The sequence below is a fragment of the Haliaeetus albicilla genome, chromosome 29, assembly GCF_947461875.1.
Source record: "Haliaeetus albicilla chromosome 29, bHalAlb1.1, whole genome shotgun sequence".
Taxonomy (NCBI): domain Eukaryota; kingdom Metazoa; phylum Chordata; class Aves; order Accipitriformes; family Accipitridae; genus Haliaeetus; species Haliaeetus albicilla.
Window position 1 is genome coordinate 2,970,225 of NC_091511.1, and position 16,775 is coordinate 2,986,999.

Consider the following 16,775-nt stretch of genomic DNA (forward strand, 5'->3'; position numbering starts at 1 on the left):
CTCCTCCCCTTCCATCTCCCCCGCCTTCCACCCTTCCTATTGGTCGCGGCCGGCCCCGCCCCGTCACGTGATCTGCCGTCATGCCCCGCAAGCGGCCGTTCAGCGCGAAGCGGAAGAAGCAGCAGCTCCGCGACCGGCGCGAACGGAAGCGGGGCGGTGAGCGGGGACCGGGCCGAGGGAGAACCGCGGCGGCCCGCCGGCCCCTGACCCCCCTCTTCTTTGTCCGTAGATGCCCCGACAGGGCCGGACTCGGGCCCGGGCAGCCGTAGTGGGAGCCGGGAGCGGGGAAACGACGCGGTCCCAGTTGAAACGGGAGATCCGGTTCCCCCTCCCCGCCGCCATGATCCCGGCAGGTAACCGGGAGGAATGGAAAGGAGAGGGCGGGTTTGGTGTGCGGTTCGAGGGAACCTGGGTGGGTGAGTGAGGGGATCCGGGCGCCTACGTGAGGCCGCGGGTATCCGGCAGGTTCCGGCTGCAGCTGGGGGGGCCGCGGGCCGAGGCCTTGGCGCGACGCCGGCGACGGGCCCAGGAGGAGCTGCTGGAGCTGCTGCCCGAGACCGCCCTTGAGCTGGACCCCGACAGCATTTACGGCCCCGGTGAGTGGCAGATACCGTGGGGGAAGGGGGGCAAATACACCGGGGGCAGGCAAGTAAGCAAAGAAGGGGGGCTAAGCAGCTTGGAGGGGGGGCAGTTAAGTGCTGGGGGCTGTAACTAACAACTAGGGGGAAGCAATTAAGTGCTGGGGGCTGTAACTAACAACTAGGGGAAGATGGAATTGCCCTGGGAGAGGGTGTAATTAATCATCTAGGAGTAAAATGGCTTGGGGGGGTTAATAATGGTCGAGGGGGGTCTGAGTGGGGGCAATTAGGCATGGGGAGTGGGGGATGTGGTGCTTGGGAGGGGTAAATGGCCTGCGGGGGGGGTCAAATACCCCCCGAGGGGGTCCTGGGGCCAGTGGGATCCAGGCTGCTGGGTGTCAGGGCTGGATTTCCCACGTCGGCCGCCCTGGAGTTTTGCCATGAGCCCGGAGGAGCTGCGGGTGAAGGAAGAAGCGGCTTTCGGCACCTTCCTCCGAGCTCTCCGGGAGGGCCAGCGCCCTGGGGGCACCGAGGAGGGGGGCACTGGTGGCGACGATGATGGTGGGGACGTGGCTCCCTTTGAGCACAATCTGGAGGTGAGAGGGGACGCTGAGGGGACGTGACCGGGGGGGGGGGGGGGCGGCTTTAAGGGACAAAGGGGGTCACTGTGTCCCTTCCCAGACATGGCGGCAGCTCTGGCGGGTGCTGGAGATGTCTGACATCATCCTCCTCATCACTGATGCCAGGCACCCGGTGAGTGAAGGAGGGATCCAGGTGTCCGGGGTGGGATCCAGGCATTTGGGGTACTGCTGAGCACTCCCCCACCCCCTACACTGTCATTGGTGTCGTCTATCCCCCCCACCAGGCACTGAACGTGCCGCCGGCGTTGGCCACCCATGTGACGCGTGAGTTGGGGAAGGGCCTGATCCTCATCCTCAACAAAGTGGACCTGACCTCCCCAGCTGTGGCCACTGCCTGGAGCCACCTCTTACGCCGTCGTTTCCCCGCCGCCCGTGTTGTCCCCTTCACCTCTGCTCCCCGACGGAACCTGGCACCCGGTAAGGACCCGGGGAGGGTGGGGGGTTGACGTGGGGAGGGGCACCCAAGTGTCCCGAATCCCTCCCCTCCACCACCCACCCACCCTTATTTCTCCCCCAGGGCTACAACGGCGGCAGAAACGGGGGGGTGGTTGGAGCCGGGCTGTGGGACCCCGGCAGCTTCTGGAGGCCTGCGAGAGCATCGTAGGGGGAGAAGGTGAGCGGGGAAGGGGGGCACCCATGAGTGCTGAGGTGGGGAGAGAACGTATAAGGTGGGGTCTCCCATCCACTTTCTGGATGGGGTGGACTGTGGTGTCCCTTCAGTCGCTTTATGGTGGGGTGGGTGTCTCAAGGGGTGACTGGGGGGGGTGGGTAGAGCTGTGGGGACCCCCTTGGGTGCTGGGGGGGGCGTGTCCCAGCATCCCCTGGGTGTCCCTCTCCCCCATCATCACCCACCACGGTTTTGCAGTGGACCTGAGCAGCTGGCGAGCGCGGCTGGACCGGGCGGAGGAGGCTGCGGCGCGAGGGGAGGAAGAAGAGGAGGAAGAGCAGCAGGAAGAGGCGGGGGACAGCGGAGAGGCGGATGATGGTGATGGTGACAGTGGCATGGTGGCCCCCCGGCAATGGGAGCGTTACCGCCATGGTGTCCTCACCCTGGGCTGTGTAGGTGAGGGGCGGGGCTTCGTGACAGGGCGGGGCTTCGCATAGGTGGGGTTATGCTGGGTGGGGGTGTGGACCCTGGTGAGGGGTGGGGCTGATAAGGGGGTGTGGCCTGCCCCATGAGGTGGGGCTTATGGGGGTGTCTCCGCCCACCAGGTAGAGGGCAATGGACAGGTGAGGGATTAGGGTGGGGGTGTGTCCTGCTGTGGGGGTGTGGCTCCCGGGAAGGGGCGTGTCCTGAGCCTCCCCCCCCCCACCCCACCCCCCCCCCCCCCCCGTCAGGCCTGCCGAATGCTGGCAAGTCGTCGGTGCTGAACGCGCTGGTGGGGCGAAGCGCCGTCAGTGTCTCCCGTGCCCCCGGCCGTACCCGCTACTTCCAGACCCATTTCCTCACCCCCCGCGTCCGCCTCTGCGACTGTCCTGGCCTTGTTTTCCCCTCCCGCGCCCCGCCGGCTCTCCAGGTGGGTCCTGGCCCCCTCCCTGCCCCTGCCTCACAGAGACATCCCCCCTGTCCCTGCTGAGCCCCCTCCATCTGTGTGTGTCCCCCCACCCCAGGTGCTGGCAGGTGTCTACCCCATCTCGCAGCTGCAGGAGCCTTACTCAGCCGTGGGCTACCTGGCCTCCCGCATCCCGCTGCCGCCTCTCCTCCAGCTGCGGCCCCCCAGTGCTGCCGCCGGCTGGACTGCTTGGGACATCTGCGAAGGTATGCTGTTTTCTGGGCAAATTCACTCAAAGGGGGCTCTTTTATTATTATTAAGGTTTTTTTGTGTGTGAGTTGTGGGTTTTTTTTTTTTTGTTTGTTTGTTTTTCTCCTAGCGTGGGCAGAGAAACGAGGGTACAAGACAGCAAAAGCGGCTCGCAACGACGTCTACCGGGCGGCCAACAGCATCCTACGCCTGGCGGCCGAGGGGCGACTCCGTCTCTGCCTGCGTCCCCCCGGCTATGCTGCCCAGAAGGGTGAGCCCCCGCTCCCACCATCCCCATCCCCCCTTCTGCCCCCCAGGGGGGCTGGATCCTTTCGGGGGGGGGGGGGGGGGTGAGGTTCCCAGATGTCTGGGTCCCCTTACTATGCCCCCCACCCCCCCCCAGATTTATGGGAGCAGCACCCTGAGACGGCAGCGCTGGCGGCACTGCAGGAGCAAGGGGACCCGGGTGTCCGGAGCTCTGCCCCCCCCGGGGAGGAGTCAACCGAGGAGGAGGAGGAGGAGGGTGAGAGTGGTGAGGAGGTGGAGCCTGGGGAAGCCACACCCCCTGCCAGCACCGCCCCCAACCCTTTTGCTCTGCTGGGAGAGGATGAGTGTTAGCGCTGTCCCTCAGGGGTGGAGCCAAGGGGAGGTCCAGCCCCATATTGTTACATTAATACCATATATAGAATAAAGTGAGGTTTATTTCTGCAGCTGGTGGTTTTTTTTTTTTTTCTGATTGGTTAGAGGCAGCTTCTGCAGGAACCAATCAGAAGCCACATCTCCATGCTGTTGTCGGGTAGGGCTTATACTGGGCCGTGCTCTGGGCTGGGCCCTGCAGAAATCATGTCACAGCACTACCCTGATAGCCCCACCCCCTTCCTTAACCCCCCCCTCCCCCATTACTTGCATTTAGCCCCGCCCCTGATAGTAGCCCTGCCTAATTAACTTCATTCTGCAATTAGCCTTGCTGGGGTTAAGGTACCCCACTCTCTAGACTTGGCTCCACCTCCACCCCGGAGTTGGCTCCACCCCCACCCCTTAGCCCCACCCCCTAGATTGGCTTTAACAGGGCTAGCCCCTCCCCTTCTTAGCACAAGTCCCTTCTCCCCCCAGACCCCGCCCCTTTCCCCAGGCCCCTCCCCTTCACTGACCGGTGGGCGTGGCCTGGCCGGGGGGGCGGAGCTCCTGCTGGCAGAGATAACGCCGGCAGCGGCCGCAGCACCGACATCGCAGCACCCTCCGGGGCTGCCCCCGCCCTGCGGGAGGGACCCAAGTGTCTGGCTCAGCCCCCCACAACCCCTCTGGGTGTCCCCAACACCACTGGGGGGGGTCACCCAGGGCCCCCCCCACCCAATGACCCACCTCGCAGGCGCAGGTAGCCCCCAGCCCCGGGCAGCAGCAGGGAGCAGCAGCGGCGGCACACGGCCCGCTTCACCGAGGGGGCCCTGGTGGGGGGGACAGGGGACACAACACAAAGTGTGTGGGGGGTCCCCCTGGGACACACCCCCCCCCCCACCCTGTAGCTCACATGCGCAGGACAAGGCGGCGGGCAGCCCCTCGCTGGGTGCTGCAGTAGAAGCGGGCGAGGGCTGGGCTGTGCGGGAGCACCCAGTGCGCGGCCTGCGGGAGGGGGACACGGCTGCAGACCCCACATGCACTCCTCCTGTGTGCCCCCCCAGCCCCATTATGTTCCCCCAGACCTCCATGGCACCCCCATACCCCCCTACCCCCAATAGCCTCTCTGTGCCCCTTTCCTTCTCCATCCAATCCCCTATATCCCCCCACCCTGAGCCCCCAAGACCCCCATAGCACCTCCCAGGTCCCCCCCCTGGACTCCTATAACCTCCTGCCATAACCCCTCCCAGGGCCCCCCCCAGGCCCCCCCTGGTCCCCTGTAGCCCTTCGATAACCCTCCCCCAGGGTCGCCCCGGACCCCTATAGCCCTCCATACCCCCCCAGGGTCCCGCCTGACCCCTATGGGCCCCCCCCGGACCCCTATACACCCCCCGCCCCACCTGGAAGAGGAAGTTGAGCCGCTGCAGCGCCTCGCGGTCCCGCACCGGCGCCGCCATCGCGTTCCCGATTGGCCGCGCCCCCACCGGCTGGGCGGGACCGACGTTCCTCATTGGCCGGTAGCCTCGTCGGGGAGGGGGCCGGAACCGCCCCGTGCCGCTCTACCAAGTAGGGGCGGGAGGGGGTTACCAGCGCGGGACGCCACTTCCGGCGCTGCGATAAGCCGTCACTTCCGGCGCTGGGCCCGGCGCGGCGGCTGAGCGGCGGTGAGTGGGGGGCGGGGGTAGCCGGGACCCCCGCTCTGGGGACCCTGGCACGGCCCTTCCCTATAGGGTGTCCCCTATAGCGCCCTTCCCATAGGAACCCCGCTATAGGGACCGCGGCACGGCCCCTCCCTGAGGGATGTCCCCTATAGGGACCCCTGTAGCGACCCGGAACAGCTTCCCCTCCCCGACAAGGCCTCTCCTATAGGGTGGGGTGCCCCCTACGCGTCCCCTTTTCCATAGGGAATCCCCTATAGGAAGCCAGGTACTGCTCTTCCCTAAAGGACATCCATTTCAGGGTGCCTTTTCTATAGGGGCACCCCCATAGGGACCCCATCCATGCGGGGAATCTCTTAGAGAGCCTCTTTCTCTGGTGATTTCTCTCCAGAGACCCCCCCACCCTGGACGGAGAGTCCCCTGTAGGGTCCTACCCTATAGCGACTGCTCTATAGGGCTCTCCCAGAGCTTCTCCTTTACGGGGAGCTGCCTATAGAGGCTCCTCTGTGGGTCGTTTGTGCTGTAGGTGCATACTCCTCTATAGGGTCTCCCTGTCACCGTGGCAGCCGCTCCTGCCACCAGCAGCGTGTTGTTTTAACTGAATTCACCTGGTTTCCCCCCCCCCAAAAAAAAAAGCAGTGGGAAAACGCCTCGGCACCTTGGCATTGCTTCCCACCAAAATGACAGCATTGCTTTGACAGAATTGAGCTGCTTTCACTCCCAAAACTGCTTCAAACCTGCGCCATCGCCTCAGCATTGCTTCCCAGCAAAATGACGGCATCGCTTTGATGGAATTGAGCTGCTTTTGCCCCCAAAACTCCTTCAGGCTTGCCCCGGCACCTCAGCGTCGCTTCCTGCCAAAACGACGTCATCGCCTTGGCAGACTTGAGCTGGTTTCACCCCAAAACTGCTTCGAACCCATGCTATCACCTCCCTCAGCATTGCTTCCTGCCAAAATGACATCATCACCTTGACAGAATTGAGCTGCTTTCACTCCAAAACCACTTCGAACCCTAGCCATCACCTGGGCATCATGTCCTAGTAAACTCATGTCATTGTCTTGACAGATTTGAGCTGTTTTCTTCCCAAAACCTCTTTGAACCCCTGCTGTCACCTTGGGACTGCTTTGCACCAAAATGACATCGTCACCTGGACGGAATTGAGCCATTTTCTCCCCAAAACCGCTTTGAATCCGTGCCATCATCTCAGTATCACTTCAGTTCAAACCCATGTTGTTGTTTTGACCAAATTGAGCTGTTTTCTCCCGAAAAGTGCTTCGAACCCACATCGCTGCACCTCGGCATCGCTTCCCACCAAAACCATGTCATCACCTTGACCGATTTGTTTTCTCCCCAAAACTGCTTTGAACCGCCATTGCTGCCCCTCGCCATCACGTTCTTACTGAAACCACCTCATCCTCTTAACGGATTTAAGCTCTTTTGCCCCCAAAAAACTTCTTCAAACCCTCCCCATCCCACTGTCCCTTCCCAAAACCTCTTTGTCTGAGCCCAGCCTTCCCCCCAGATTTTGGCAGCGGTGGGGGGCCACAGCAGTGTCACCATGTCGGGTGCCGACCCCCTGGAGACGCTGCAGGTGGAAGCAAGCTGTTCGGTTTGCCTGGAATACCTACAAGATCCTGTCATCATCGAATGCGGTCACAATTTCTGCCGTCGCTGCATCACTCGCTGGTGGGCCGAGCTGGCGCGGGATTTCCCCTGCCCCGTCTGCCGTAAAACCTCTCGTCATCGCGCCCTTCGACCCAACCGGCAACTCGGCAACATGGTAGAAGCCGCCCGGCAGCTTCGCGGTGCCAAACGGAAAGCCAGGGAGGAGAGTCGCTGTCAAGCTCATGGCCAAGCTTTGGCTCGATTCTGTCGCGATGATCAAGCCCCCGTTTGCCTGCTCTGCGAGATCTCCCATGCCCATCGTGCCCACGCCCTTGTCCCTCTCGATGATGCAGCTCTTGAGTATAAGGTGGGGGGACAGGGGGGAGACTGAAACCTTCGTGGGGTGAAGATGGGGAGTGTCCCCAAGTCTTGGTTTCCGACCCAAATTCGGCCTCGGGGCTGTTTGTGGAGGGGTTTCAGCTGTGATTAGTCTCCATCTCCATTTTCAGCCCCAAATTCTTCCCTGAGACCATCTGTGGGAGGGGTTTTGGCTGTGGCTCGTCTCTATCTCCAGCCCGGGGGTGGATTTAGCCCCAGACTCTCTCCCTGAGGGTGATTGTGGAGGGGATTTGGCTGACATCTTGTCCCTATCTCTGTTTTTAGCTCCAAACCCTTTCCCCGAGGCAGTTTGTGGAGGGAATTTGGTCCTGGCTTGTCCCCATCTCCTTTTCCAGCCCCTGAAGAGGGGATTCAGCCCCAAACCCTCTCCCCGAGGCTGTTTGCAGAGGAGTTTGAGCAGCAACTCATCCCCATCTCTGTTTTCAGCCCCCCAGTTCTTCCTCAAGACCATCCAGGGAGGGTTTTTGGCCATGGCTCCTCCCCGTTCCCAACCCCTGGTGATGGGATTTAGCCCCAAACCCTCTCCCCAAGGCTGTTTGCAGGGGGGATTTCTCCGTGGCTCAGCCCCATCTCCATTTTCAGCCCCAGAACTTCTCCCTGAGACTGTTTTTGGAGGGACTTCAGCCCTGGCTCATCCCCATCTCTGCTTCGAAGCCCCTGAGGATGGGATTTAGCCCCAAGCCCTCTTCCTGAAGGCTTTTGTCAAGGGGATTTGGCCGTGGCTCATCCCATTCTCCGTTTTCAGCCCCAAAACCTTTCCCTGAAGCCATTTACAGAGGAATTTGTGCAGCAGCTCTTCCCTGTCTCCATTTTCAGCCCCAAATTCTTCCCCCAGACCATCCAGGGATGGAACTGGGCCCTGGCTCATCCCCATCCTCATCTCCAGCCTCTCGCAGTGGGGCTCAGCCCCAGCAGAGGAAGTGATTCGGGGCCGGAGGAAGGATTCTAGGCAGGGGGGTCCCATCCCATTGCCCACCCTCTTCTCTCCCCACCCGGGCAGGAGAAGCTGCAGCGTTGCCTGGAGCCGCTGGAGCGGAAGCTGGAGGCAGTCGCCGGCTGCCGAGCACGGGAGGAGAAGAAACCAAGCGAGCTGAAGGCAGGTTGATGGTTCTGGGGGATGCCAGGGAGATCCCAGCAACTCCCGGCCCTCACCAGTGTCTTTTCCTACCCCATCCCATCCCGGCAGAGGAAGGTGGCTCTGCGGCGGGAACGCATCACCCAGGAGTTCGAGGAGCTTCATCAGCTGCTGGAGGAGGAGGAGCGGCTGCTGCTGCGGCGGCTGGAGGAGGAAGAGCGTGAAATCCTGCAGCGGCTTCAGGCCAACCTGGCTCGGCTCAGTGAGCAGCGCCGGGTCCTGGCTGCCCTCGTGGCTGAGCTGGAGGAGAAATGTCTGCAGTCGGGTGCCGAGATGCTCAAGGTAGGGCGGGATTGGGATCAGCAGCAGGTGGATCACTACCGGTGATGGGATCAGCGGCAGGGATGGGATGGCCTGGAACGGGCTTGTCGCTGGGGATGGCATCCCTGGGGATGGGATTGGGTTTGGAGAAGGGATCAGCCCTGGGAATAGGATCAGTTTTGGGGACGGGATCACCCCGGGTGACAGGGCTGGTTTGGGGGACAGGATCCCCGGGGATGGGATTGGTTTTGGGGATGGGATCAGCAGGTATGGGATTGATTTTGGAGACAGGATTGCTGCTGGGGGCAGGATCGATTCTGGGGACAAGATCAACCACAGGGATGGGACTGGTATTGGGAATGGGATTGCCAGGGATTGCTTTTGGGGATGGCATTGGTTCTGGGGACAGGATCCCCAGGAATGGGATTGGTGTTGGGGACAGGGTCACTGCAGACAGGATTGGGTTTGGCGACGGGATCACCAGGGACAGGTTTGATTCTTGGGGGCAGGATCATCAGAAAAGGGATTGGTTTTAGGGATGGGATCATGCCCAGAGATAGGATTACTTTTGGGGGCAGGATCCCTGGGGAGGGAATCCGTGTTGGGGATTGGATCTGGGCTGGGATCACCGCCGGGGGCCGGGATTGGTGCTGGCAACTGCAATCAGGGCTGGGATCCCCATGGTTGGGACCAATCCTGCCCTGGAGATTGACTTTGAGGGGGGATCTAGCACACCTAACCCCCCTTTTTTCCTCCTTTCCCCCCATTTTCCTGCTTCCCCCCCATTTCAGGACATCAAGGACACCCTGGCCAGGTAAGAACTGTGCAGGTGATCTGGGCCGCTCTCTGGGCTCCGTTCTGGGGCAGAAAAGCGGGATTTGGGGGTGCATCAGCCGGTGTGTCCCACCTCCCCCGGGGCTGCTGGCAGGTGCGAGGCGGCGGCGGCACCGGTAGAAGAACCAGTTTCCGTCCCCATTGAGCTGGAGAAAAATTTCTGCAGTTTCCCCCGGCAATACTTCACCCTCCGGAAAATCACCCGGCGCCTCATCGGTGAGGAAACCTCCCATCGTGCCGCAGCCGGGATCCCCCCACTTCACCGTGCTCTCCACCCCCTAAATCCCACCCCCGTCTTGGTGTTGCCATCCAGGAGAGGTGACGCTGGATCCCGACACGGCACATCCCAACCTGGTTTTATCAGAAGATCGGAAAAGCGTTCGTTTTGTGGAAGTTCGACCCCGGGATTTACCTGATACCCCGCGGCGTTTCACCATCTACCCCTGCGTTTTGGCGGCGCAAGGTTTTACCTCTGGTCGTCATTACTGGGAGGTAGAAGTTGGCGATAAAACCCATTGGGCTCTCGGCGTTTGTAAGGATTCGGTGAGTCGGAAAGGGGAATTAACACCGTTACCGGAGACGGGATATTGGCGGGTACGGCTCTGGAACGGCGATAAGTATGCGGCTACCACCACCCCCTTCACCCCACTGACGGTGCGGGTGAAACCCAAGCGGGTGGGCGTCTTCGTGGACTATGAAGCTGGAAAAGTGGCTTTTTATAATGTCACTGATCGCTCCCACATTTACACTTTCACCGATACTTTCACCGAAAAGATTTGGCCGCTGTTTTATCCCGGGATCCGTGCTGGCAGGAAAAATGCGGCACCTCTTGTTATCCGTTCACCTACGGATTGGGAGTGAGGGGGAGAGCGGCGCCGGCGGGGTTTGGCTTGATGGTGTCTGGCAGCGCTGGGATCCGGTACTCTGGCACTGCCGGGTTTTCGTGCTCTGATGTGCTGCCAGGATCCAGCACTCCAGCATAGACAAGGTTTGGCTGTCCAATATCCAGCACTGCAGGGGTTTGGCTCTCCGATGCCTGGCACCACCGGGATCCGGTGCTTCAGCACCGCCAGGGTTTGGCTCTCTGACATCTGGCACCACTGGGATGCGGTGATCCAGCACTACTGGGATTTGGCTTTCCGACATCCAGCACTACCAGGGTCTGGCAGTCTGGCACCGCTGGGAATTGGCTCTTGGACATCGAGCACCGCCAGGATCCAGTGCTCCGGCACCACCGGGCTCTTGCTCTTTGCCATCGAGCTCCATGGCACCGCAGCGGCCCAGCTCACTGGCATCATTGGGGGGGTCTGGATTGCCGGCACCGGCCGGATCTGGTTCTGCGGCACCACTGGAGGCGTGTGCAGTAGTAGGTGCAGGCGTGTGGCAGGGCTATGTCCCCTCTGTGTCCCTCTGTCTGTGTGTCCCTGGCCCCGTGTACGTCCTGGGGTCCGTGTCGCTCCACGTGTCCCCATGTCAGTCCATGGCTCTCCACCTGTCCATATGTCCATCTCTGTCCCTGTGTCCATCTGTGTACCTCCACGTCCCCATGTCTGTGCCCCTCTGTGTCTCCCCATGTCTATCTGTGTCCCTCTGTCCCTCCACGTGTCCCTCCACATCCCCATATTTGTCCTTCTGTGTGTCCCCACGTCCCTCCATGTCCGTCTGTGTCCCCATATCTGTCTGTCCCTCCATGTCCCTCTGTGTGCCCAGGTCCATCGTGTCCCCCCCTGTCCCCACACCATACATATCCCTGTGTCCCTCTATGTGTCCCTGTCATCCATATTCCACGTCCGTCCCTCTGTGTCCCCCTCCATGTCCATCAGTGTCCCTCTGTCCATCTATGTCCCTCCATGTCCTCACATCCCTCCATGTCCCTCCACAACCCCATACTTGTCCCTCTGTGTGTCCCCATATCAATCCATGTCCCTCTGTCTGTGTGTCCCCCAGGTCCATTGTGTCCCCACACCATCCACATCCCTGTGTCCCTCCGTGTGTCCCCATGTCCTTCCCTGTCTCCACATCATCCATGTGTGTGCATCCCCATGTCCATCCATGTCCCATGTCTGTCCCTCTGTGTCCCCCTCCATGTCCGTCAGTGTCCATGTCCCTCCATGTCCCCACATCCCTCCACATCCCCATATTTGTCCCTCTGTGTGTCCTCAGGTCCATCCATGTCCCCACATCCCTCCGTGTCCCCACACCATCCACATCCCGTGTCCCTCTGTGTGTCCCCTTGTCCTTCCCTGTCTCCCCATCATCCATGTCCATCCACGTCCCTTGCTGTCCCCCACGGCCACCCGTGTCCCCACGTCCTCCACGTCCCCATCTCCCTCCCCACCCCTGTTATTCCCATCTCCCTCCCCACATCCCCGCCCCGCTGTCGCCCACGCCTGGGCCGTCCCACACGCCTCTCGCACGCCTCACACACGCCTCACACACGCCTCCCACATGCCATGGCGCCCTCGGGGCCACCGGAACGGGGCCCGCTGGCCCGACTGGCGCGAGAAACCTCATGCCCGACCTGCGGGCAACCGCTACGGGACCCCGTCCTTTTTGCCTGTAACCATAGCTGCTGCCGTCGCTGCCTGCCCGTTGCCTGTCCTGGGGAACCCGTCGCCACCTTCTCCTGCCCACGGTGCTGCCTGCCCTGCTCCCCTCGCCGTCTCCGTACCCCCGTGGCTTTGGCTGTGGAGAGTCGCATCGCCCAACGTTTGGTTCGGGGAAATCCCGGCCCCCCTCGCCGGCCACAGCGCTGCAGGTAAAGGGAGAAGGAAGCCAGCGGGGTGTGTGGGGGGACCCAGGTATTTGGAGGGGCTTTGGGGAGACCCAGGGGGACTTGGGGGACCCAGGCATCCAGGGCAGATTTGGGGGGAATTTGGGGAGACCCAGGTGTCCAGGGGGGACTTGGGGGACCCAGGCATCCAGGGGGGATTTGGGGGAATCCAGGTGTCTGGAGGGACTTGAGGAGGAACTGGGGGAACTTGGGGGACCCAAGCATCCAGGGACGACTTGGAGGACCCAGGTGTTTGGGGGGCAAATTGGGCAGATTTGGGGAGACCCACGCATCCAGGGAGACTTGGGGGACCCAGGCATCGGGGGGACTTGGGGGGGGGACTTGGGGGACCCAGGCGTCCAGGGGGGATTTGGGGGAATCTAGGTGTCTGAGGGGACTTGGGGGACCCAGACATCCAGGGAGAATTTGGGGGGAATCTAGGTGTCTGGGGAGACTTGTGGGGCTGAGGGGGAATTTGGGGGGACCCAGGCATCCAGGGGGACTTGAGGGGGAACTGTGGGGATTTGGGGGACCCAGGTGTTTGGGGGGCAAAGTGGGGAGATTTGAGGGACCCAAGTGTTGGGGGGGGGACTTGGGGGGAAACGCAGGGGTGCTGGTGTGGGAAACTGGGGTATTTGGGGGGGGGAGGGGCTGATCCAGGGGTGCTGGGGGGGATGACACCTAGGTGTTTGGGGGGACTGAGGGGGGTCTTGGGGGGCTGGAAGGTGGGGGGTGGACAGAACATGGCCCAGGGGTGCTGGGGGGACGACACCCAGGCATCTGGGAGGGATTTTTGGGGTGCTGGGGGGGGGTGGAACTGGTGGGGCTGGGGGACTTCGGGTGCCAAGGGGGAAACCCAGGCATCTGCAGTGGGGGGGGGGGGGGGGTCCTACGGGTGGTGGGGGCACCCAGCTATTTGGGGGTGCTGGGGGACCCAAGCATCCGGCCGTGACCCCGTGTCCCATCCCTCACGTGCCCGGATGCCTGAGTCCCGTGTCCCTGTCTCATGTGTGTCCCCCCTGCCCCGCCGGGGTTGTCACCACACCCCAGGTGACCTCGACACCGCCCCGGCTGGGGGGGGTACCCAGGCGTCCCGGGCTCACGTGCCGGGTGGGGCCTGATCCGGCTGGGTGACATTTTTGGGTGATGATGCTTGTTTTGGTGGCACCTTGTCCTTCCCTTGGGGACACACCCCAGTCTGGTGGCATCTTCCCCCCTGGGGACACTTCCCCTGCCCCCCCCCGGGGTGTATTTGGTGCCTTTTGTGTCCCCCCCTCCCTTTTTGGTGACATCCCCCCCCACTAACCCCCCCTCTTCTCCCCACAGCCTGGGGGCCCAGCTCCGAGCCGACGCCGCACCCCCCCCACGCCCCCCATCCCCCAAGGAGCCACCCGGGGGAGGGGGGGAGTCCCCCAAAAGCTGCCCCCCCTCCTCCTCTTCGCTGATGCCCCCCCAATAAACGCCGTCTCCCCCCCCCCACCACGAGCACCACGGCAGCGGTCGCAGCGGTGCCACCTTTAATGCCCACAGGTGCCATGGAGTGCGGGGGGGGGGGCATGATTTTGGGAGGGGGGCACCCCAAAATGGCCCCCCCAAACACTGGGTGCGTCTGGGGTGGGAGATGAGGCAGGATGGGTGGACCAGGAGATGGTGTTTGGGGGGGGGAGGGGGGCAGGCATTGATATTTTGGGGAGGGAGGGTCCTCAAGAGCTGGGGGGGGGCATCAGGCATCAACTGGGGGGGCTCAGGCATTGATTTGGGGGGGGGCGGGGGTCAAGCCCAGAGTCAATATTTGGGGTCGGGGTCCTGGAGGGGGGACACGGGTCAGTCGGGGGGGGGGCGGTCTGTGGAGGAGGGGGGCAGGAGCATCTATAGGGGATTCCTCAGTGCTCCATAGGGGCAGGGGGCCCGGGGGGCAGCGCTTGGGGCCCCCCCCCCGGCCCCCAGTAGGCCCCCCCCAGTCCCCCCTCGCCGCCCCCGTCCCCGTTTATGACCCCGGACACAGTGGAGGTGACCGCAGCCTTCGTCCCCCCCCCTCGTCGTCGCCACCGCCGCTTCCTCTTCCTCCTCCTCTTCCTCCTCGCTCTCTGTTGAGCTCTCCCCGAATGCCCGTGGCTTCTCATAGATACAGCAGCCTGGGGGGGGGGGGGGGGGGAACGGGACGGGGGGTGTCAGGGGACACAGGTGTCCCCAGGGGGGACCCAGGCATCCGGGGGAGGGGACAGGGGTTTCCCCAGCGCCACTCACACTTGGAGGAGCGGCGGCCAAGGTGCTCGTTGTCAACGGTGTCACTCGACCACTCGACTTTCTTGTCCGGCTTCCGCTTGCGCAGCTTCAGGGTCAGGCTGCGGTTCTCCTGGCAGGGGTGGATGGGGCGTGGGGAAAGGGGTGTCACCGGTGCGGTGACACTGCGGGCAAGGACACCCCTCCCGACCCCTCCTGCAGGCTCTGACACTGTCCCTAAATAGCCCTGGTCATGTCCCCTGACACCATCCCCATCCCTGTAATGCGACCACCCTCGTCGTGTCCCCTGGGAATGCCCCTGTCCCCAACACCGTCCCACATCCGGCCTGGTTGTCCTCTCTGACACTGCTCTTGTCCCCAGTGCTGTCCCACTACAGCCCCGGTCATGTCCCCTGACACTGTCCCTGTCCCCGACACCATCCCAACTACAGCCCCGGTCATGTCCCCTGACACTCTTCGTGTCCCCAACAGCCCCAGTTGTGCCCCCCAACGCCATGTCTCCCCCAGCCCTGGTCGCATCCCCTGATGCTGTCTCCACATCATCCCCCCCAAGATTTATAGCCCACCCCCCAGTTTATACCCCCCTCTCCCAGCTATTTACCCCCCCAGCAGGATTTATACCCCCCCTGGGTGTCTATAGCCCCCACCCCCCATATCTCTAGCCACCCTATGGTATGTACAGATTCCCCCCTGGTACCTATAGCCCCCTCCCAGGCATTTACAGCCTCTGCCTGGGTATTTACGACCACCCTTCAGCATCTATAGGTCCTCCTCCATATCCATAGTCCCCCTTGGTATGTATAGAAAATCCCCCTGGGTATCTATAGCCCTCCCCCTTGGTATCTATAAGCCAATCCTGAGATCTATAGACCCCTCTCAGGTATTTATAGCCCCCCCCCGCCAGTACCTATAACCCCTCCTCAGTATCAATAGGTCCGACCCCAGTATCTGTAGCTCCCTCCCCGGTACCTATAGCCCCCCCCTCAGTATCTGTAAGCCCCTTCTGGTACCTATAGACCCCTCCTAGGTATTTATAGCCCCGCCCCCAGAATTCATAGCTCCCTCCCCAGTATCTATAACCCCGCCCCAATATCTATAGCCCCCCCCCCCACTATCTACAAGCCCCTTCTGAGATCTATAGATCCCCCTCTCAGCTATTTATAGTCCCCCGCCCCCCGGTACCTAAAACCTCTCCCCAGTATCTACAGGTCTGTCCCTGGTATCTATAGCCCCCCCTCTCAGTATCTATAAGCCCCTCCTGAGATCTATACACCCCTCTCAGGTATTTATAGCCCCCCCCCCCGACCTATAACCCCTCCCCAGTATCTATAGGCCCGCCCTCAGTACCTACAGCCCCACCCCCTCAGTATCTATAAGCCCCTTCTGGTATCTATAGACCCCTCCCAGATATTTATAGCCCCCCCCTCGGTATCTACAAGCCCCTCCCGAGATCTATAGACCCCTCTCAGGTATTTATAGCCCCTCCCCAGTATCTATAGGCCTGCCCCCAGTACCTATAACCCCCCCCTCAGTATCTATAGACCCCTCCCACGTATTTATAGCCCCCCCCCCCCGATATCTATAACCCCCGCCTGGTACCCATAGCCCCCCCCCCCCGGCCCTCACCGGCTCGGCGGCGCCGGTCTCGATGACGGTGGCGGTTCCGCAGCCGCCGCTGTCCGCCGCCTCCGCCATGGTTCCAGCCGGGCGGTGCGGTGCCCCGGGGCGGGTTGGGGGGGGGGTCCCGGCCGCCGCCGAGGCCCCACTGAGGGAGGGGGCGTGGGGGGGGTGGGAAGCACCGGGCCGCTCTCGCCGCCGCCGCCCCGGTGCAGCGTTCACCGCCGCCCCCACCCCCACTTCCGGTCGGTGGCTGGAGCACTTCCGGCAGGTCCGCCGTACAATGTGGTCCCCCGGTGAGGGAGCACTTCCGCCGTACGGCGGGGGTAGGCCGAGCAGCGCGCATGCGCGGGGCAACCAGCCTGGAGGGGCGACTTGCGGGGGCAGATAGGGGCTGGGGGGGGGGGGCAGTTTGGGGGGACATAAAGGGCCTGAAGGGGCAAATAGGGGCCAAGGGGGCACTTTGGGGGGGGTAGATAGTGCCTGAGGGGGCAAGTCAGGGGCTGGGGGGACCAGTTTGGTGGACAAATAGGGTCTTTGGGGGGGGAGGGGGGCGGTAGTTGAGGGGCTTGGGGGGGGCAGATAGGGCCTGAGGGGGCAGTTGAGGGGCTGGGGGGGGGGCCAGACAGGGGCAGCAGAGAGAGGCTGAGGGGCAGTTTGGGGGGGGCAGA

General features: G+C 62.6%; 4 protein-coding genes across 6 annotated transcripts; 2 read left to right on the forward strand and 2 right to left on the reverse strand.

Moving 5' to 3' along the window:
- Positions 1–3,671, forward strand: GNL1 (G protein nucleolar 1 (putative)). 2 transcript variants are annotated; one of them, XM_069774049.1, is made up of 12 exons: positions 1–156; positions 230–353; positions 466–596; positions 966–1,174; positions 1,260–1,331; positions 1,444–1,636; positions 1,737–1,832; positions 2,085–2,282; positions 2,558–2,736; positions 2,831–2,978; positions 3,092–3,232; positions 3,365–3,671. In XM_069774049.1, the coding sequence occupies exons 1-12, from the start codon at positions 81–83 to the stop codon at positions 3,577–3,579; spliced, it is 1,782 nt and encodes a 593-aa protein (XP_069630150.1). In that variant the 5' UTR covers positions 1–80; the 3' UTR covers positions 3,580–3,671. The 2 variants fall into 2 exon arrangements, with proteins under 2 accessions (XP_069630150.1, XP_069630151.1); XM_069774050.1 differs by having other exon boundaries at positions 981–1,174.
- RPP21 (ribonuclease P/MRP subunit p21) lies at positions 3,645–5,210 on the reverse strand. 2 transcript variants are annotated; one of them, XM_069774201.1, is made up of 5 exons: positions 4,977–5,175; positions 4,490–4,581; positions 4,324–4,406; positions 4,113–4,217; positions 3,645–3,793 (listed from the first exon to the last, which is right to left on the reverse strand). In XM_069774201.1, exons 1-5 carry the CDS (start codon positions 5,085–5,087, stop codon positions 3,765–3,767), a joined length of 420 nt encoding a protein of 139 aa, XP_069630302.1. In that variant the 5' UTR covers positions 5,088–5,175; the 3' UTR covers positions 3,645–3,764. The 2 variants fall into 2 exon arrangements, with proteins under 2 accessions (XP_069630302.1, XP_069630301.1); XM_069774200.1 differs by lacking the exon at positions 4,324–4,406 and having other exon boundaries at positions 4,977–5,210.
- On the forward strand, positions 5,194–13,748 carry TRIM39 (tripartite motif containing 39). Its single transcript, XM_069774213.1, has 8 exons — positions 5,194–5,240; positions 5,871–7,208; positions 8,241–8,336; positions 8,427–8,657; positions 9,428–9,450; positions 9,565–9,686; positions 9,784–12,228; positions 13,570–13,748. Exons 2-7 carry the CDS (start codon positions 6,795–6,797, stop codon positions 10,329–10,331), a joined length of 1,434 nt encoding a protein of 477 aa, XP_069630314.1. The 5' UTR covers positions 5,194–5,240; positions 5,871–6,794; the 3' UTR covers positions 10,332–12,228; positions 13,570–13,748.
- A 258-nt stretch (positions 13,749–14,006) lies between these two features.
- Positions 14,007–16,507, reverse strand: PPP1R11 (protein phosphatase 1 regulatory inhibitor subunit 11). The gene is made up of 3 exons (XM_069774199.1): positions 16,114–16,507; positions 14,491–14,599; positions 14,007–14,378 (listed from the first exon to the last, which is right to left on the reverse strand). The coding sequence occupies exons 1-3, from the start codon at positions 16,180–16,182 to the stop codon at positions 14,113–14,115; spliced, it is 444 nt and encodes a 147-aa protein (XP_069630300.1). The 5' UTR covers positions 16,183–16,507; the 3' UTR covers positions 14,007–14,112.
- Between the last annotated feature and the right edge of the window lie 268 nt (positions 16,508–16,775).